Source organism: Syngnathus typhle, linkage group LG18 (assembly GCF_033458585.1).
Source record: "Syngnathus typhle isolate RoL2023-S1 ecotype Sweden linkage group LG18, RoL_Styp_1.0, whole genome shotgun sequence".
NCBI lineage: Eukaryota > Metazoa > Chordata > Actinopteri > Syngnathiformes > Syngnathidae > Syngnathus > Syngnathus typhle.
In genome coordinates, this window is record NC_083755.1 from 6,428,106 (window position 1) to 6,446,545 (window position 18,440).

General features: G+C 42.9%; 6 protein-coding genes across 8 annotated transcripts; 2 read left to right on the forward strand and 4 right to left on the reverse strand.

The window, feature by feature from the left end:
* Positions 1–177: 177 nt before the first annotated feature.
* On the reverse strand, positions 178–3,165 carry syt5b (synaptotagmin Vb). The gene is made up of 9 exons (XM_061304522.1): positions 3,011–3,165; positions 2,242–2,442; positions 1,988–2,163; positions 1,797–1,895; positions 1,551–1,718; positions 1,320–1,487; positions 1,128–1,242; positions 833–966; positions 178–730 (listed from the first exon to the last, which is right to left on the reverse strand). Exons 2-9 carry the CDS (start codon positions 2,435–2,437, stop codon positions 521–523), a joined length of 1,266 nt encoding a protein of 421 aa, XP_061160506.1. The 5' UTR covers positions 2,438–2,442; positions 3,011–3,165; the 3' UTR covers positions 178–520.
* Positions 3,166–3,754: 589 nt separating this feature from the next.
* On the reverse strand, positions 3,755–5,392 carry zgc:56095 (Ferritin, lower subunit-like). Its single transcript, XM_061304529.1, has 5 exons — positions 5,234–5,392; positions 5,040–5,144; positions 4,497–4,643; positions 4,305–4,430; positions 3,755–4,137 (listed from the first exon to the last, which is right to left on the reverse strand). The coding sequence occupies exons 2-5, from the start codon at positions 5,139–5,141 to the stop codon at positions 3,988–3,990; spliced, it is 525 nt and encodes a 174-aa protein (XP_061160513.1). The 5' UTR covers positions 5,142–5,144; positions 5,234–5,392; the 3' UTR covers positions 3,755–3,987.
* A 594-nt stretch (positions 5,393–5,986) lies between these two features.
* Positions 5,987–10,519, forward strand: LOC133171288 (receptor-type tyrosine-protein phosphatase H-like). The gene is made up of 17 exons (XM_061304518.1): positions 5,987–6,220; positions 6,332–6,419; positions 6,495–6,764; positions 6,839–7,090; positions 7,155–7,406; positions 7,472–7,702; positions 7,776–8,039; positions 8,117–8,210; positions 8,287–8,340; positions 8,883–8,970; positions 9,043–9,133; positions 9,198–9,268; positions 9,354–9,488; positions 9,578–9,700; positions 9,764–9,924; positions 10,044–10,179; positions 10,271–10,519. The coding sequence occupies exons 1-17, from the start codon at positions 6,152–6,154 to the stop codon at positions 10,409–10,411; spliced, it is 2,520 nt and encodes an 839-aa protein (XP_061160502.1). The 5' UTR covers positions 5,987–6,151; the 3' UTR covers positions 10,412–10,519.
* Positions 10,520–10,584: 65 nt separating this feature from the next.
* On the reverse strand, positions 10,585–12,600 carry si:dkey-197c15.6 (putative nuclease HARBI1). 2 transcript variants are annotated; one of them, XM_061304525.1, is made up of 3 exons: positions 11,229–12,600; positions 11,015–11,118; positions 10,585–10,945 (listed from the first exon to the last, which is right to left on the reverse strand). In XM_061304525.1, the coding sequence occupies exons 1-3, from the start codon at positions 11,893–11,895 to the stop codon at positions 10,730–10,732; spliced, it is 987 nt and encodes a 328-aa protein (XP_061160509.1). In that variant the 5' UTR covers positions 11,896–12,600; the 3' UTR covers positions 10,585–10,729. The 2 variants fall into 2 exon arrangements, with proteins under 2 accessions (XP_061160509.1, XP_061160508.1); XM_061304524.1 differs by having other exon boundaries at positions 10,585–11,118; positions 11,229–12,599.
* A 215-nt stretch (positions 12,601–12,815) lies between these two features.
* On the reverse strand, positions 12,816–13,942 carry pigp (phosphatidylinositol glycan anchor biosynthesis, class P). 2 transcript variants are annotated; one of them, XM_061304531.1, is made up of 5 exons: positions 13,899–13,942; positions 13,427–13,511; positions 13,272–13,344; positions 13,086–13,204; positions 12,816–13,005 (listed from the first exon to the last, which is right to left on the reverse strand). In XM_061304531.1, the coding sequence occupies exons 2-5, from the start codon at positions 13,506–13,508 to the stop codon at positions 12,890–12,892; spliced, it is 390 nt and encodes a 129-aa protein (XP_061160515.1). In that variant the 5' UTR covers positions 13,509–13,511; positions 13,899–13,942; the 3' UTR covers positions 12,816–12,889. The 2 variants fall into 2 exon arrangements, with proteins under 2 accessions (XP_061160515.1, XP_061160514.1); XM_061304530.1 differs by lacking the exon at positions 13,899–13,942 and adding an exon at positions 13,726–13,810.
* A 34-nt stretch (positions 13,943–13,976) lies between these two features.
* rexo4 (REX4 homolog, 3'-5' exonuclease) lies at positions 13,977–16,486 on the forward strand. Its single transcript, XM_061304523.1, has 8 exons — positions 13,977–14,453; positions 14,596–14,879; positions 14,961–15,104; positions 15,183–15,376; positions 15,448–15,536; positions 15,610–15,684; positions 15,784–15,858; positions 15,994–16,486. The coding sequence occupies exons 1-8, from the start codon at positions 14,244–14,246 to the stop codon at positions 16,150–16,152; spliced, it is 1,230 nt and encodes a 409-aa protein (XP_061160507.1). The 5' UTR covers positions 13,977–14,243; the 3' UTR covers positions 16,153–16,486.
* The last annotated feature ends 1,954 nt before the right edge of the window (positions 16,487–18,440 follow it).

The window sequence follows — 18,440 nt, forward strand, 5'->3', positions numbered from 1 at the left end:
TAACAGGATGTAAACATCCTAAAATGTGTGTTTGACCTTTATACGTCATTATTTCAATTGCGTCATCACGTCTTCTCTTTTATAAGTCAAGGTGTCCACAAAGTATGTTCATTGTTACTGATTTTGAAATAAAATGACAATTAGATTCTTAATTGCCATTGCACAATGCACAACGAATTAAACTATAAAGTATCTGTTTATTTCAAATAGAATAGAGGATACAATTTTCCACAAAAGTCAAATTGTATACAAAGACACGCACGTTAATATGAGCAATAGCATACATACAGCACATTTACATTTGTTTTTATGGCATACAGGTCTACATAAAGGTCTTAGTGACTGTATTTCACAAAGGAAAAGAATTCTAAAAAAAAAAAATGCTCTTACACAAAAATTGCCTTGGCTGGTAAAAAGAAATACCAACACGGCATTTAATCTTGATTAAATTTTGCAATCAAAACATGCAAAACACAAAGGGAAGACACACACCCAAAAAAACCAAAACAGCGAGTACCCTTCAGCGAGGTTTGGCTTTGAGCGCCGAGTCGACTTCCTCTTCTGGCAACAGCGTGTGCCACTGAGCTACCGGACGTCTAGGATTGGCCAACATGTCTGACCAGTGGCGCAGGCCCACACCCGTGGCTCCATAACCCATGAAGGTCTTTCCGATGGGATCGTTGCTGCCCAGTTTATCATAGTCGTACACCGTGATGACCACCTGCACTTTCTGAATCGGGCAAATATTTCCATTTGTTAATTCCAAAAGTCCAATATATGCACGAAATAAATAAATACTCATTTGTAGCCACAAATTCATCCGCGGGCTTACCTGTATCTGTGCAAAGGGGACTTCGAAACTGAAACTCTCATTAAAGTAAGGATTGAGTGTGTTTTTCTTGACTGTTGTCTTCTTCTTCTTGATCCGTTTTCCATTTTGCTGCAGGACGATCTTCACGAATGGATCTTGAGAAGATAGAAAAGAGGCAAATGACAACAGGTAGGTAATCCCTTGTATTTTTGTGGGCCACCATTCTGGTTAGTCACTGATCTACTTTCCTTAATCCTTGAATAAATCTATATTTTTTTCCCTTTTATGCAATGACAGTCTGACGTCACAAGTTTACCCGATAAGCCCCCGACATCCATTTTCTTCAGATTCTTTGCCTCCATGATATTCACTGTCAGTTTCCCAGCTGTAGGGACGTATCTCAAAGAGATGCAGACGTCACCCAATTTCTCCTGTCCAGAGGAATACGCTCATAGTTACGGTTTCCTAAAACCAAGATGAAGGCACGCGGGAATGAACGAGAACGTACCTCTTCCTTTTCCACACTCTCCAAGTCCCTCCACTGTTGTATGGGTTGGCCCAAATCGACGCTGTTCATCGGGATCTTGATGTCGCCGATCATGTCATGCTTGGAGAAACGATCGAAATCAAAGACCTGAAGCACCAATGTCTTTCCGCCCAACTCTGCGTAGGGGATCTAGAGAGAAGCGAATGACAATGAGGCACTTGAAAACAAGTTCATCCAACTAGTCCTCCTTACCTTGAAGAAGAAAGTCTCGTTAAAAACCGGACACAAATTCTTGCGCTGAACCTTGGTTTCATACTTCTTTTTTTTGTCCGGCAACAGGAAGACTTTGACGTAAGGGTCTGAGGTGCCCCCCATGTCCATGGCAGCCAGATCCTGAGCCTGAAGGATTCCCACGATGAGCTTGAAAGAGAACAACCCTCAGGTTAAGGAATTCTTCGTTTTGATCAGAATTATTTCTTTGTGTCGCAGGAGAGCCACCTGGGAATCTGTGAAGTTGTAGTCCAGCGAGAACTCCAATTTGCCCAACTTTTCCTGCTCTTTCTCCTCTTCCTCACCTTCCTTCTTCACCTCGCCCTCCTACCAGGACATCATCATCACAGTGAGTAGTCTTTTACCATTAATGGGTGCTGCAGGGTTTTGTATTGGGACCCCTCTTAGTTGGGATTTACCTTCTCTCCAGTCTCGCCTTCGCCTTCCTTTGCCTTCTTGCGGCGCCCTGTCTTCCTCTCTCTCACTTTCTTGGGCTTTTTCTTCTTTCCAAAGCATTTTTTGAAAACGCAAAAGATGAAGCACGCCACCAACACTAGTACCACCAGCACGATGGCTCCTACCGCCCACATGGGAACTGCGATAAGATTCAAAAAATAAAAATTAGGGATAGATTTCTGATGCCCTCGTTCATGATTCGTTTGCTACAGCTCACTGGGTAGCCGCTCGATTTCATTCATGAACTTGTCCTTCATGTGGTTGTAGTCGTGGCCGGGGTGATGCTCGGTGTGGTCGTGGTGTTCCGCGCCGTGGTGCTCGTGGTGAACCTCCTCCCCAGCCTCCTCAGATTCCTTCTCGGGCATCTCGGCGGCCCTGCGGACCCGAAAGCCACCGTTCCTCACCAGCCTCATATCAGCTGCCAAAATATAGCACAGCTGCGTATGTATACTGACTGGTGTAATCCCCACGTCGGTCTGTTGGAGTGTAGAACATCTCTAAGCTAGAAGCTCGACATGGCTGACCCTAATCCCTCTGTTTGCCCACCCCCACCCTCACGTTTTCTCTCCAACGTCTCCACCTAGTTTTCCCTGCTTTTGTGCTCCTCGGCTTGCACGTATGTGGATTTAACTTTACAGAATTAATCCTGAAAGCTTAGATGAAAAATTAGCTTCCTTCGTCATGCTCAATTCTGATGCAAGATTCATTTAACGTTATTATCTACAACTTTTATACATTTTGGATGTTCTGGATCTCACTGGATTGCGTACCTAATAAAGTGTCCCGTTAGCGGATGATGAAAATCTCAACTCACCTTTTTAATCATAATGTAAACATATTCTGATTTTATCATCTTTTTATTGAGTTATATATATTATTTTTCCGATTACGTCAATTGAATTTTCAAACCACTTGATTACATCATCTGAATAGTACCACGGTTTCTTAGCCATATTTCAGATGGATTAAAACAAAATCCATTTTACCTGATGTGATCGTTTTTATTCCTCTGATGGGACCCCAAAAGTTCCGTTTTGTGCTGGAAGCCGTCACACGCACATCATTCCCTCGACACGACTGGCAGCCTCCCTGTGCCCGTGTCCATCAAAGCTAAAGCCCTGGCAAATCACTCGAGCAGTGTTGGAACTTAATCTCCCCCCCCCCTCCACCACTTTCCCCCCCATCACTACTTCCACTCATCATATTAAAATGCTGACCACACATCTGTTGTTTTATGTCCAATTGAAAAGGTCTCGGCTTTTTGCATTGTCACTACCACACGTGCGGAACAATTGTTTTTCTCACAAGGTGTCAAAAAGTTCCTTCAAATGACGTCGTTGCGTTTATCCATTAGTGACCATAGTGCACCCAAGCTTTTGCTAATCTCCTCAGGGTAGCTTTGCAACCGAGTTGACATGGCGTCCATCTAAACTCTGGAATTTGGTGGATCCGTGCATTATTTAGGGCGTGTGTGTGTCCCTGCATGACGAGATTACACTCTGCGGCCGTGAAGCAAGGGCGACGTCCTTCTTATCTTTGCCCTAACATGACATTTTGTCGGATTTTTTTCAAACAGACCTCGGGCTTGTGTGCTTCGGGCCCAATGTCCAACTTTAAGTGGGCACACTAAGCAAAAGTCCTGCTTGTTATCTTTACTGTGTTCTATATGTCGGTGCTGACCTGGCATATCATTGCATTTCTGTACATAGATAATACAATGTTGACAAAAATGAGGTGCTGGCATAGTTGGAGTTTATTCAGAGTTCGACCAATAGGAAATGTAGAAAATGTGATAGTTGGAAAATGCTAATTTGGAGCACCATAGTGGTAAACAAAAGGTTTGTTTGGAGGTATTCTCGGCTACTTGGCATCTGCACTACAATATTACCTTCAACCATAAAAATGCAGCCACTTTGACAGAACAAATGGAGCAAACGGAGGTTGATTCTTGCTTTTTTTTTTTTTACAAGGTGTGCTTGTCAAAGAGGTATTCTCCCATGAGGCCGTGGCTTTCGGACTTCGTGATGCGTTTCAGGCTGCCCACGTAATCGCCCAATTTTTTGATGGTGTCGTGGCTGTCGGTGAGGAAGTTCTGCTCGAGGAAGTCGCAAAACTACAGGGTGAAAGAAAAAAAAAAAGACAGAGGCTTTGAGCCAACAATCCCAATTTTAGTTTACCGTCAAACACGTGCATTTAAATTAATCACAATTTGGCCTTCGGAAAGAGCATTTAGCTTTATGCTAACAAACAATGCAAAACCCCATAGAACGGCTAACTTACATGGGGGTCACGATTGGCGTCAGCCTTGCGGTGTGCTTCCAGAATACACGTGTTCATGGCCTTCTGGTAGTCCAGGGAGAAAGACAATGCATCCAGACCACCTTTCCAATCCTCCCTAGTTGGTTTCTGTAGAATACATTACTTCAATAAACATCCCTGGGGGGTTTACATGACAACAAAATAGAAACTTACAGCAATAGTCTGCAGCAAAATGCGACCCCCTCTCATGTTCTGATAACCGAGCAGCTTCTCGGCATGTTCTTGTTCCTTTCCAGAGAGCTCCAAGAAAAAGCTGGCAAATTTATTCAGGGCAACGTCATCCCTGTTAAAGTACATGCCCTATAGAAGACAACAGTTTTACAATCTCAGTGCAGACTAATGAGAACTACACTCATCTCCAAATATAATAATAAAAAATAATAATAAATAGGGCTATTTAGTTTTGGGGTAAAATACATGAATCAACCTAAAATACACGAGAACCTTTCCAGAATAATTTGATTTAATGCAAAATGGAGGTATTATAGATGACACAAAGTACTGACTGTATAAACAATAGGACGAGGTCAAAGTTCACCAGCAAAAACATACCATGCAGATTCTCCACGAAATTTCACCGACAGTGCATTTAAAAGTTTAGACAAAGTTCACCTGCAAAAGGTTATCGTGCATTTGACCCCAAAATTTCACCCTAAAGCCGAATGTCCCTCGATTTTTGTAATAGAATATAATTACCAGAGAAAGATAAGTGTAGGACGCATTTAGTTTTAAGTTGATGAGTTTGTTGATGTCGCCCTCACACTCAGCGTGGAGGTTTTGCCTTACGACAGACTGCATTTCCTAAAAAGTAAAACAATATTTGCAAAAATGTTAAGGTGTAGTCTGCAGTAAAAAGGTTAAGCACGCTCAGCAACAACTATTTCCTCACTTTTTTTTAGCCTGGCGTCGTTCCGTTTGCCACGTTCGTCTTTGGGTTCTTGAACGCAACTGCGACTCACCCTTTTAAAGAAAAACACAAAAGAAAACAAAACAAAACAGGACCAGCTAGCATTGGCTAGTTCGCTTGGTGTGCTTATGTGTCAGTCTCTACTGCCACCTGTCGTATTGGGGGCTCATTACAACTTGGTAATCAACCGCGCAATAGAAGGCCCAAAAGCCGCAATATCTGTTGCATTATCTGAACATTTTAAAGATTAGTCAAGTAAATAATATGAATAATAAATTGTCAGATATTTTTTAAAATTAATGTAATCGAATAAATGGTTAACATATTTATTGTACTTAATTATATACCAAAATATCTGTAAAAATCATTTGACCTATTGTAATTTGTTTTGTTTTCTCAAATAATAGTTTATTATAATTAATTATCTACGGTATTTAAAAAGTTGCTATTAATATCTAACGTACTGAGTTGTTTGTTTACATTGTTCCTCATCGACCTTTTCTGGACGTAGATCAAATCAAAAGGCTCAAAAGAATTAATGTGAAGTAGCACTTGAATGTTTTGCCTGTAATGTGTAAACGTCATGATGAATAGAGTGTACAATTCTCACACCTTTATTTCCTCAATGCGACCGATAAATGTGCAAAGCATATCAGACTGTAATGATTTTGACGTGTGTATTGCGTTCATAAGGAAGTTACAGGCAGGGCAAAGGTCTTCATGCTTGTAAAAAAGGGAGAGAAGTGAAGCCTTACATACATAACAGGGAAGCAGAGGTTTCCAGATGAGGGCTCGATAAGAATGAAGTCAACACTGCTGCCATGTAGTCAATCCTGGCACTTTAACTGCCAGCCTTAATTGCTGCATCGGTTTTTCATTTGAAATTTTGGACTTGGAGGAAATGGCGGCGTTTATTAAGCATTCAAGCTGTGACTACTTGTTGCTGTTCGTTGCCTTGAATCTGCTTTGGGTAAGGTTCTCTTCCGCCTTGGTAAAGTAATATATTGGGATTCAAAATGTAAATCATTCCAAATACAAGCATTTTCATCTGCCTTAAATAGAAGTTCTGTTCTGTTTTCAGGGCGCCTCAAACTCAATTGAAACATCAACACGACACACAACAGCGAGCAGTGCCAACGTTCCGACGCTTTTTACACCCACCTTGCCAAGTAAGGATTAGCTTCTGTTCCTCACGTGTGAAATTTAGCCTATTCACCTGACTTGAACTCTTTTTGTCTTGTTAGCTCCTGAAAATGTTGCCGACGTGACGGCGCAGGACCAAAACGAAACCAGTATAACACTCAAGTGGGATAAGGTGAACAATATCGCCACTTACTTCCTGTTATATGATCTCCATGGCAACGCGAAGGAGGAGAGAGTGGACCCTTCCCCGTATCAGACGTATGTCACACATGTGGTCGCTTTCCTCTCTGCTGGAAGGAAATATCATTTCCGGATCATCACCGAGTACCTGGGAGTAAACAGCACAGGATTTGTATTTTCTGCTCCCACAGGTAGGTCATACTTTTCTCTTTTTTTTTTTTTTTTTTTAGAGTCAGCGAAAGTGACATTTATTTTGACATTGTAGCACCCCGGAATGCAAAAGGCTTTAAATCCATCCAAAGAAATACCAGCAGTATAACTCTGCAATGGGACAAAATGGACAATGTCAACTACACTATTTCGTTTAACGACATTGAGGAAGACGTCGGCGCAACCGAAGCAGAGCGAGTCACGCGTACAATCGCGAGACTCACAAGCGGCACCGAATACGCGTTTACGCTCTTCGTGGTGTTTGAAAACGTCCGCAGCAGCGGGAACAAGCTCACCGCCGTCACAGGTAACAAAATATTAGAACTTCCTGCCACTATTTGCTGCTTCAAAGTGTGTTCTGTTGTCTTCAGTGCCCTCAATGGTGACAACAGTCCACGTGACCGAGCGTTCCGACACCGGCGTGACTCTGATGTGGGAGACGACGGAGCTGAACTGGAGCTACTTGCTTTGCATTGATGGAAAAAACGTCACCGTGGCTCCAAACGGATCGCCAAATGTGTCCTGCTCGTTTACATTGCCACCTGGTTCCGAGTATCGATTCACTCTGGTTACCTTGTTCTCCGGGCTGGCCAGCACCGCTTACAAGGGATTCGTTGTGACAGGTATTGGAAAAAAATGACGACCGCTGCTTGCAGTCTTTAATAAATCGTCATTATTTTCTCCGCAGCTATTGACTGCACCAATGTGAGCTGGCATGTCACGACCTCGTCGATCCGAGGGACGGTCGTGGGTTCGTTCACAAACGCAACAGCCTCCAATGGGTCTTCCTCTCATGCGAGTCCGGAAGGTCATCACGTGTCCTTTCGTGACCTTTATCCGGGCGCCACCTACGAGGTGTCGCTGGAATACCGAAAGAATTCCGCTCACTTTTTGCAATGTCAGCTCAAACTGACAACCGGTGAGTATCAACCTAATCAGGTTCTGCGCCAAAACGGATATTTGACATTATTATGTTTCCACTTCTCGTTTAGTTCCACCTGATTTAACCGCTCAGTGTGAGTACCGGAAATCAGGCTACTCTGTTTTTATCGTTTGGGATAAGCCGGACGGTTTGTGGACAGCCGTGGAGGTGAACGTGAGCGGACAAACGCACAGAGTCCAAGGTATGAAAGAACGACATATCGAAATAGGCGGATTCCAACCGGCGAGAACGTACGCGGTGTCTCTGGCCTCACTGTCGGGGAGCGCCAGGAAGTCCAAAGCGTATGTTTTTCAGTGTCCCACTGACCCTCGCGGTAAGTTGATGTGCTGCGGCGCGCTTACAGTATTGCGCCATCTGGCAAATTAAAACATATTTGCAAATGTTATTTAGGAGTTATTGCAGGGTCGGTCATTTCTGTCTTGCTTTTTGGGGCCCTGGTGGGTTTGGCCATTTTTGTTTTGACAAAAAGACGAACGAGCACCAGGTAGGCACTGCACTTCATACTGACAACTTCTCGTGGCTTGTGAGTCTAATCTTTGCTTTTTTTTTTTTTTTTTTAGGAAGAAAAGGTCATCATCAGTTGGAAGCGGCACAGTTTCTACTAAAAAATCCAAGTAAGATTTTTATTTCTGGGCCACAAAAGTGCAGGTAAATAACCTACAAGATACAAAACAAAAATGTGGCCATGTTGTTTAACGTCTAAGAAACATTTTAATATACAATACGGTGGCGCTTTGAAAAATGAGCGACCCAAAGTTTTCAAAATATCTTTTTTTTTTTTTTTACTCTTGAATCTTGAATCTTATAGCAGCAGTGACAGAAATATTTTGAAGAGGCTTCTGGCTGTTTATTTAAAGCAACCACTTTAGTCTGCTAGCTTCAGACTAATGCTAACGTAGGCAGTTGACTAAGAGATGTCAGTTTACCCTTATCATCAAACATGAGCTCATGGACGGAAAGGCAATGATGTCACGGCATCACCTCAAAGCCCCTCCCGCCCCTATCTGTCCATTCATATTGCTCTGATATCGCCAAAAAGGGGTCGTGGGGATCGCGCCGATCATTTCATGAAGCGGCGGCTTTATTTCAGACATTCATGCATGGGATCGGTTTACTCGTATGTCATAAACAGTAAGTTGAAATCCTTCTGTTCTAGTTCCAGAGATGTTCCTCTTGCAGAGTTCCCCGACCACTTCTACAAATTGAGCATGGACAAAAACAGAGGCTTCAGCGAAGAATATGAGGTGCTCCTAAATTATTTTCTTTTTTAATGCTTTTTATTTTGTCTGAGCGAGCTTCCAACCTTCTCACTCCAGGGCCTCGCTGCTATCGGCCTCGAGCACACTCAGAATGCTGCTCTGGTGCCGGAAAACATGGAAAAGAATCGCTTCACCAACGTCCTGCCGTGTAAGCGCGCGAAACGTTTTTCCACTCTGCGCCGCTGCTTCAACTTGGTTCTCACCCGGGACAGATGACTGGAGCCGAGTGAAACTCCAAACTACAAACGGCAACTCGGACTACATCAATGCCTCCTACATGCCAGTAGGTGGTGCTATTAATTGATAAGCGACCAATCAACACAATCAAATGATCTTACTATAGTACCTAAGCTTATTTGACTTGACAGGGTTACAACAGCAGCCGAGAATACATCGCCACTCAGGGTCCTCTGCCCTCCACGGTCGGCGACTTCTGGAGGATGATTTGGGAGCTGAGGGTCAACGCCATCGTCATGGTAACCAACTGCACCGAAGGAAGATGGGTACGTGCTAAATCGTCACAGATTAACCTTTTTAATAAGCGGATATTGAGAAGCAATTGTGTCAAATATTCTTTTTTTTTTTTTGTCAGACTAAATGTGAACATTACTGGCCTGCACATAACGAGACTTGCCTTCATCAAGGGCTGATGATCACCACGGCATCCGAAAAGCAAGAAACCAACTGGACGTTGAGGGAATTCCGAGTGAAACATGTATGATTGAGCTTTTCAAAATGTGTGTTATGCCAAGCAGCATCTGATTGTGAGGTTTTATAGAAAAGCAGAACAGAAGAGAGGACAGTGAAGCATTTCCACTTCACTGCCTGGCCCGATCACGGAGTCCCTCAGTGTACGGATGTCCTGATCCAGTTCAGGAGGCTCATTAGGCGCCACATGGAAACAAATAGGAGCAGAACCCCGACTGTGGTTCACTGCAGGTATGATGCTTTAAAAAACAGACATGACACCCACGTCTGAAAAAAGAGGAACCGTTGTGCAATAAAGATAACGGGATCCGTTAGAACGGATGACACATGAAATGATATTTCTCTTTTAGTGCGGGAGTGGGCAGGACAGGCACCATTATTGCCTTAGATGTTCTGCTTCAGCAGCTGCACAGAGATAAGGAAGTTGGCATCAACACCTTCGTACACAACATGAGACTGCGGCGGCCGCACATGGTGCAGACTGAGGTAACGGTCCTCGTGTTATTCTGGTTCCCAAACATTTATGTCAAACGGGTCCATGATGCAAAAAAAAATAATAATTCTGATCTCTTTCCAGTCCCAGTATGTTTTCCTGCACCGGTGCATCATGGACTGTCTGGAGTCTCGAGGAGGTGCTGATGAAAGCATATACCAGAATGCGGATCTAATTTATGCAAACGCCACAGCACTACGGGAGTTTAGCAAAACAGCAGTTTGAATCTGAACGGCACTCCAGAGGTAATCTATGTTGTAGGTTTTGCTGCTCCAAAATGACTCACAACTTGTGCTTTGTTTATAACGAATATAAAAGACTTTAACTGTATAATTGACTCTAGATTTTATTTGATACATTTTTATCCAGAATGTTAAATGACACACCAGGTGACCATAGAATATTTAACTGTATTTTATTTACAATGACATTATCTTTGGGAACATTTTGCACTTTGAAAGAAATTAAATAGGTTTAAGGATAGTTGAAGGAAGAATGAAGCAATGTCCCAATTCCTGCGTAAAAAAAACCCCAATAATATCGTCATTCTTGTTTCAGACTAGGTAAAACAGTGAAATTATTATCGATGAGTTCCTGTCGGGCGCTCAGGACGTCCGGCCTGATACCTGCCGACTCAGTGCGCGCATTTCTCGGCTGTGGGTCCACAAATCTCTCCATTGCGTGGGGCAGGGGGACTGAAAACTTCTTGGCGATGTTGTGCAAGACGCAGCAGGCCTTTATGATGTCGGTTAACCTGTGCTGCTCGAAGCCAAGTTGAGTCAAACATCTGAAACGCCATTTCAGGGAGCGTCGCGTCTTCTGCGTCACCTCGTGGATCTTGGCGTGGGCTGCGTTGAAGTTTCTTTGCGGCTCGTCTCGAGGTTCGGCCACAGGGGTCAGCACGCGTTTGCTTAAATCGTAGCCTTCCCCTCCTGTCAAGAAATGATGGCAAGTAATTGTGCATTAGAAGACAAAAACTGGATATAATTACACGTTTTAGGGGGCTGTTGCGCTGCTGTCCAACAGGAGGCAGCGTTCTTACCTATGATCCAGTATTGTCCATAGAGTTCTTCCTCAATTTCTCGTCCTCTAAACGAGGTGCCCCACAAGTCTTGTTCGTGCGTGCCACCAGCGCGACATTGTTCCACACTCAAGATGTTTCCGTCCAGGTCGCAAATCATCTGGCATACAACGGACGGGTAGCCCAGAGAGTTGACGTATAATCCGAGCGCACCTTCAGCGATCCTGAAATGAGCCGGTGCCAGCAGGCCCAGCACGTCCGGGATCCCGCAGGAGTCCGCCACCATTTGAGACATATCGATTTTGGCTTTGCGCGTTTGCGGGAACGAGATGAACTGGTCCGACAAACCGGCCACCACTTCGGACACGGTGAATACAATGTCGTCGCAGCAGTCGCTCTGCACATTGAAGCGTTTCTTCAGGGCGGTGGAGTAAGATCCATGGGCGTAGAAGTTGAGCGTTATCATGATCATCGCGTCCAAGGAGACGGGAGTGAACAGGAATTTCTTATTGCGGACGCGCACGATGTCAGCCACGAACTCGATGCACGCGCGGGTCAGGTGGAACAATTTAAACAAACTGGCGTCGTCATAACAGTCGAAACAGCTCCGACACTGCGACTCCACTTCCTCGTCCGCGTCCAGGAGCTCCGCCTGGACAGCGAACCACATTGGCAAAGGGTCCGACATCCGCTAAATCAGCAATGTAAACAAACTAACGAGACGCTCCAAATAGCACTTTTGACAAGCGGCGAGTTCCGGATGTGAGCATTGTTTACTTCCTTTGTTGTCAAGTCTTGCGTGAATAAAATATCGTTATCGCCCCCTTGTGGATACAATCGGAACAGGCGACAAAAGTACTCAGTAACAGTAATGCAAGTAGACCAGTACCGTTACTTGATTCTCGATACTAATTCGGTACCACAGTAAAAAAACAAAACAAAAACTTTAAAAATAACTAATTTCTTTAAAACTGCTTAAACCGTATAGTAAACTTGATACATTAAAAAAGAGCAGCAGTGGCATGGCACTGGTCACCCGAATCTCGGGTAATTATAACGTGACGAGGCACAACAGCGACAGTAAACATAAAATCACTCACTTTGAATTCCCTGAACAAGTCGGGGTGCCTGTATCTAAGGTGTTTGGCCATATTGGACGTGCTTCGACGTTTGGTGCATACACCTCTCAAGCATGTTTTGCACGTTGGCTTGTTCAAATCTATAATTGCTCCGGTTGTATCCGTCTCGAATGCAAAATATTTCCACACGCGACTCTTTAAGCGACCTGGCTTCCCAACAAGCCGGGCTGTTGAACTTCCACTCTCACTTGTTGAAGCCATTGCTGCTATAAATATGAAAGCCCGAAAGAGTTCTTCTTCTTCAGCCGCTAAATGCTGCTCCGTGCCGCTCGCATGCGTATACTGCCCCCTTCAGTTCCGGCACAAATCGACACAGCTCGCCGAGTGAAAAGTTAAATATTCGGTTCTGACGGTACCACAAAAAATCAGGTATTGACGTATTTTTTGTGCGTTAGCACCGAATTAGTACCGGAAGTATTGGTTCTTGTGAAAACCCTAGTTGTATTAAAAAAAAAAAAAAACTCCCATATAAAAGTGCTGATTCAACGCCTTTAATTGAGTAAACAAAAAGTCATTTAGAGGGACCGCCACGTTGTTGGTTGGTTAAAATTTAGATGACAAATAGAACATTTTGTTGATGTCACTGATGGGAACATCCTTCAGTCTTGGTATTTGACCTTTCTGGGCAACTTCACCCTTCTGGCTTTGTGCAAATCCATCTAAAATATTTAATGGGATAAGAGAATATGTTTTATTGCATTTATCTTGTTTAATTAAGAAAAAAAATTCTATACAAAACCTGTAATGTTGTCCAGGGAGTCGAGTGGTGCTGTATTATACATATTGATTCCAAATAGCAACACTACAGAGACGCTTAATGCGACCAGCAGATAGATTGGTGCAGCGAGGGCCCAATACCTACAAGACATAATTCAAGTTGCAAAAACAAAATATATGGAGCACGTGTACTGAAATGTCTCTTTACTTTTGAGGCCAATAAGTGAGTCCGACTGAATGAAGCCACTCCTCCGGTATGTATGCCCACACGCAATAGAGAACTATAGGGGGAATCAGGATAAATACACCATGACACACAGAACATCAACACAAGTGATCAACTCAAATGTGAGACAAACTTACAGAAAGCAAACTGTGAGCCGAGGAATACAACAAAGCCATAGATGGCCCTCTCAGGCACGGGAGAGGGGCTGCTTTCCATCATGATCTGAAAGACATTAAAAATCACAAGGGGAATGTCGATTAATTGCAATACTAAGGATTTAATTTAAAACCATGACTTCGATTCGTCTTTACAGAAACGGCACAGATCGATGACTCATAACATGACACTTGACGGACTAAACTATACAGGCCATTTTAGAAAAACAAACAGACATTTAATACGCAATTCTACCAAGTTGGGAAAAATGTAAACACACATTTTACATATCTGTCACTTTGTTTTGGGGAATGTTGCACTGGCCAAATGTGTCCGTGTGATACTTGGCGCGGCTGGAAACGTAGAAGAAACTGTTCCTCAATTATATTTTTATTCTTGTGTATGGCTGTGAAAATAAACAAGAATAAATCTAATTATTTTTTATAAGAATACCTTTTAGTAGCTATTATCCGCTGTCCACCGCTGGAGGCGTGTTTGTCTTAGTAAAGCTCAAACGTGTGTTTCTGGTATACATATTTGAGTGTTACACCACACAGAAGTAGCTTTTCTGCGTGGTTCCGGTGCATTGGATAGAGGCAAGTTTGCACATTGACGTTTGTGCACGCACATGACACGAATTTTTAAATACATTTTCGCTTTTGACGTATTTATGCAATCATTTTTGCACGACGGAATCAGTTTTACAAGCGTGCCCTACTAAAATACGCATGACGCAAAGACGATCGTAGCCGCGTGGATGAGAATTTCTCATCAAATCTGTGAGTAAGAAGCGTTCAAATGAAAGTGGTAGTAATGTCTGAGATAAAAGCGAAGAAACAGAAGCAGGTATCCTCCGAAGTTGGAAAAGACAGTTCTGTGAAAAAGAAATCCAGGATACGAATGAAGTTGAAAAAAAAGGCCTGCGTCCAAGACTTGGCCCCAAGTCACCCCACAATTCCTCCAAAAGATCCCAAACACTTTTCTGCCAACTGGAAAGCATTACAAGAGGTAAGCCTTGTTGAGTACGTGCCTTAAATGTGTAAATATTTTTTTGTCAGTGGTGACCTTGTTTTGCATGCGTGAAAAATAGTTTATGTGAATGGTCAATGAAGTTTGTTGTCATATTCAACACTCTCACTGCTGTTCACAGATGCTAAAGTCCAGCGAGACGACAAAAGTTGCTCCAAAGGTATCGCAGCAACAACCTAATGGCCCTCTGCAAGTAAAGAAAGACAAACCATCCAAAAATGCACATCAGAACCATACCTCCAATGCAAAGACTTTTTCACCACCAAAAGCCAAACACAAAAAGGCTAAAAGTCCCGTTGTGTCGGACTCACAACAGACAGCCAAAAGAAAAAAAAAGCCGGAAGCAAGCGCCCAGCAAGCGGCCAAGAAGCAGAAAGTCGAGCTAAAGGAGTCCAAACTTACAGAGTGCGTATATAGCAACGCGTCATATTAGATCAACATTAAATGCAAACATTTTATGCTTCTTTTTTTTCCCCGCTCCTGCAGGGAGGACATTTGGTTTGACGACGTGGATCCCGATGACATTGAGGCAACGGTGGGGGCCGAGGCGGCTGACATCATGAGGAAGAAGCAGGGCATTCACAAAAGTGAGCCAGAGAGCACACTAGTCAAGGAGAAAGCCTTTGAGGGGTGAGTGGCCATTCATACATACACATTGTTAGCTTCAGTGCCCACCCTCATGTCCCGCCCACCCCCCTCCATCTTCAGTCTCACCAGAGCCGTCGCCATCGACTGCGAAATGGTGGGCGTGGGTCCCGACGGGGAGGACAGTATCTTGGCACGCGTGTCCCTCGTCAACCAGTTTGGGAAGTGCGTCTATGACAAGTTCGTGAAGCCCAGCGAGAATGTGACAGACTACCGCACGGCCGTCAGCGGCATCCGGCCGGAGGACATCAAGAACGGTGCGTCAGCGAATGTCCCAGTTACTCAACATTTCTAAATTTTTGAACAAATATTTGTCTCCCAATTTCAGGTGAGAATGTCACGACTGTGCGGAAGGAAGTTGCTGAAATCCTACAGGGAAGAATAGTGGTTGGCCACGCTATACACAATGACTTCAAGGTATCCATGAAATGAAGTGCGGAGTACACAAAATCATTTCTGTGTTTTCATGCTATCTTGTCTTTTCTTGAAGATTTTGCTACTGGATCACCCCAAAAAAAAAATCAGAGACACTCAGAAGTATAAACCCTTCAGGAAAATCGCCAAGGTAACAACACTTGCACAGCCATGCTGTATAAAACAGAATCTTGTTGTCATTGTTAGATAGAATGTTGAATTTTTTTTCCCCCCTCTCCTTCCCTTTCAGACAAATCGACCAGCGCTTAGAGTGCTTTGTAAAGAAATTCTCAACGTCAAGATCCAACAAGGCGAACATTCCTCGGTAAGTCATCGATTTCTCCTTTAAGGCGCCTAATTGTGTGAATTCGATTGTGTGATCATTTTTATTTTTGCACATTTCAAAATAGTCACCTCAATTCCGTATTTGCCGTGTAACGCGTCGTTTGAAATGTTGCAGGTCCATGACGCGCAGGCTACCATGAGGCTGTACACGCTTGTCAAAAAAGACTGGGAGGCCCAGATCAAAAACAAAACGGAGGAGAAACCAGACAAGCGAAAGCCCAAACCCCCCAGGAATGCAAACAAGCGTCCTGTAACAGCACGTTTGTCCTTTTAATGTGAGACGCTCACTCGTTATTTCAGAAAAATCTCAATTTTGTCTCTGTGGTCTCAATTTGTATTGTTGGATCCTAAAAGTGACTGAGATTTGTTTTTATGAGGTGACAAAGGTTTTGAAAGAATCATCAAACGAATGTTTAGTAGAGAACAAGCCAAACAAAAGAAGTGTGTTTTTTTATTATGAAGCTATTTTTCTATGAATGCTTATACAAATACATTTTTGTTTATGATTGTGAATTTGTGAAAGGTTTTCCCTCAGTTGTGTGTCCAAATTGGTTTGTTCTGTTGATTTCCTGATTGCCTTGAGCTATAGTATTAAAAAAAAAATCTTAGCAAGACTTCAATTCAAAAGCACCACTTTAAACACTGTATGCTGACATTTTGCAACCAACAAAGAAGAGCCCAGGAAATGAAGACAACAATGGAGGACATCCAGCATTTTGTGTTCCATTGCTTGTTGAGAAGATGGAGAAATTTCCTTGACCAATTTTCTGCTGGCTTCCTGTTGAACCAATCAACAATTCAAGATTTGGTACTGTGCCACAAATGAAGATGACAAAAAAGCGGTCCGTACAATTCTGATGATTAACTTTTTATGGATGAAAGCAAAAGTCTTTGTCCCAGTCAAGAAGGCGACACTGGAATTCATTCATTTGCGGCAGTCTCCACTGTGATTTATCCACCAGCATGATTTAGCACGTTAAAGCAGATGAAAAATTGTTCAGTCTCAAAGTAACCGACTCGGAACTCAGATGCTGCCAAGGCTTTTTATTATTATTATTATTTTTTTTAAAGCCTCCAGAAAATAAATCAACTCTGCTGACAAAGGCATTTTTGTTTGCATTTAGGTCCATTTCCATTTGAGCTGGCAGTGTTGGGACCGCCTTGTCATGCGTTTTTTTTATCCTCTGAGGAAATTACATCTATGTTTTCTCTTCCTCAAGCAGACAGACTTGACATGCACAAGCCAATGTTTTTACAAGTGGAAAGATTTTATTTTTTCATAGTGTAGCTTCAATTAGCCACTAGATAACATCTAAGGTTAAATTCAAATTAGAATAACATTAGCAAGGGAGACATACTTTATAATTTTTTATTTTTAGTTCTAGTCTGGCAGTTATTGAACAATTCTTCAAAAAAGCCTTGCTTATCTCGATTGCACTGCCCTCTCGTGGCTAAAACAAGTAGTTGCAGTAAATTAATCATGATCTGCAAACTGAATTCTTTATATTGTCTTCAATTATGTTTTTTTTAAATAATACACAATATTATATTTCAACGTTAAAAAAAACAGAATCCCCCTAGGCCGGAACAAATGAAAGACATTTCAATTCAATGTTGAACTTTACTCCTAACAATAGTGTCAAAGCTGTGGTGCTTGACCACCCAAAGTGTGTTCCGGTCAGTTGCTAGGCTGCTCATTTGCGGTCCTTTATGCATGAGCTGCTCTGTGCAGCCGCCTGTCTGTTGACTGATGCTGGCGCTTGAGTAAGAAGCTAGTTGAGCATTCAGTATTTATGCAGCTTGATGAACAAATGCAGTCAGCTACTTAACTCACAGTGCTACGGTTGCCTCCCTAAGTGCTAGTGAATGTGGCTCCTGGTGAATGCTGTGGCCTTAAAAAGTCCCCCGTGCAAGTTTTACATGAGTCCATTAAATTTGTTTGGGACACTTGTGTGTCATTATCTTAAAATAAACAAATCTCGTCACTATTAACGATGCCACGTAACTGAAAAGGCTTTCATCACCTAAAGCGTGACCTCATTTTACTTGCTCCGTTTTATTCCGCATAACTTCAGCAAACTTTTTTTTTTTTGGGGGGGGGGGCTAATGAGCTTCTGTTGTAGACTTGACATGTACAAGGAAGGTTTTTAAACGGCCTCATTTAACAATAACACAAGCAGCTTGATAGTCAGCACACAACTCGGGTCATCTTGTCGTCTTTCCTCAGCTCGTTTCTCGGCGTACGCTTGCGGCCGCACGCACCGCAGATACGAGCTAGCCCTTTTCGTTCTTATACAATCACTGTAATTTTCATGAGATTATATGAAGCACTCACTCTTGGCATTTCCTGTCAATAAGTGCATTAGCAGTACTGCTGACTGTCGGACATATGCAATTCTGAGTCTGTATATCAAATCAGTCGTTCCAGTTGAAATGAATTGAAATGACATGAATCTGTTCCAGCATCACGTTTTTATTAGACAAATTATAAAAGCTTGATATGAGAGCATGTTTAGAAATAAATTAGTTGAATAATTACTGTATGTTATGACATTTTGGAAG

Coding starts and splice junctions, on each gene's coding strand:
- syt5b (XM_061304522.1), bottom strand. CDS start 2,437: ATGAGGCTGGTGAGGAACGGTGGCTTTCGGGTCCGCAGGGCCGCCGAG. Junction 2,164..2,241: donor TGAAATCGAGCGGCTACCCA/GTGAGCTGTAGC, acceptor ATCTTATCGCAG/TTCCCATGTGGGCGGTAGGA. Junction 1,719..1,796: donor ACAACTTCACAGATTCCCAG/GTGGCTCTCCTG, acceptor TTCTCTTTCAAG/CTCATCGTGGGAATCCTTCA.
- zgc:56095 (XM_061304529.1), bottom strand. CDS start 5,141: ATGCAGTCTGTCGTAAGGCAAAACCTCCACGCTGAGTGTGAGGGCGAC. Junction 4,644..5,039: donor CCTACACTTATCTTTCTCTG/GTAATTATATTC, acceptor TGTCTTCTATAG/GGCATGTACTTTAACAGGGA. Junction 4,138..4,304: donor ACGCCAATCGTGACCCCCAT/GTAAGTTAGCCG, acceptor TTCACCCTGTAG/TTTTGCGACTTCCTCGAGCA.
- LOC133171288 (XM_061304518.1), top strand. CDS start 6,152: ATGGCGGCGTTTATTAAGCATTCAAGCTGTGACTACTTGTTGCTGTTC. Junction 8,040..8,116: donor GTGTCCCACTGACCCTCGCG/GTAAGTTGATGT, acceptor AATGTTATTTAG/GAGTTATTGCAGGGTCGGTC. Junction 9,925..10,043: donor CCGACTGTGGTTCACTGCAG/GTATGATGCTTT, acceptor TTTCTCTTTTAG/TGCGGGAGTGGGCAGGACAG.
- si:dkey-197c15.6 (XM_061304524.1), bottom strand. CDS start 11,895: ATGTCGGACCCTTTGCCAATGTGGTTCGCTGTCCAGGCGGAGCTCCTG. Junction 11,119..11,228: donor TGGACAATACTGGATCATAG/GTAAGAACGCTG, acceptor ATTTCTTGACAG/GAGGGGAAGGCTACGATTTA.
- pigp (XM_061304531.1), bottom strand. CDS start 13,508: ATGATGGAAAGCAGCCCCTCTCCCGTGCCTGAGAGGGCCATCTATGGC. Junction 13,345..13,426: donor CGGCTCACAGTTTGCTTTCT/GTAAGTTTGTCT, acceptor TTCCCCCTATAG/TTCTCTATTGCGTGTGGGCA. Junction 13,006..13,085: donor CTCCCTGGACAACATTACAG/GTTTTGTATAGA, acceptor TAAATATTTTAG/ATGGATTTGCACAAAGCCAG.
- rexo4 (XM_061304523.1), top strand. CDS start 14,244: ATGAAAGTGGTAGTAATGTCTGAGATAAAAGCGAAGAAACAGAAGCAG. Junction 14,454..14,595: donor ACTGGAAAGCATTACAAGAG/GTAAGCCTTGTT, acceptor TGCTGTTCACAG/ATGCTAAAGTCCAGCGAGAC. Junction 15,377..15,447: donor GCCGGAGGACATCAAGAACG/GTGCGTCAGCGA, acceptor TCCCAATTTCAG/GTGAGAATGTCACGACTGTG.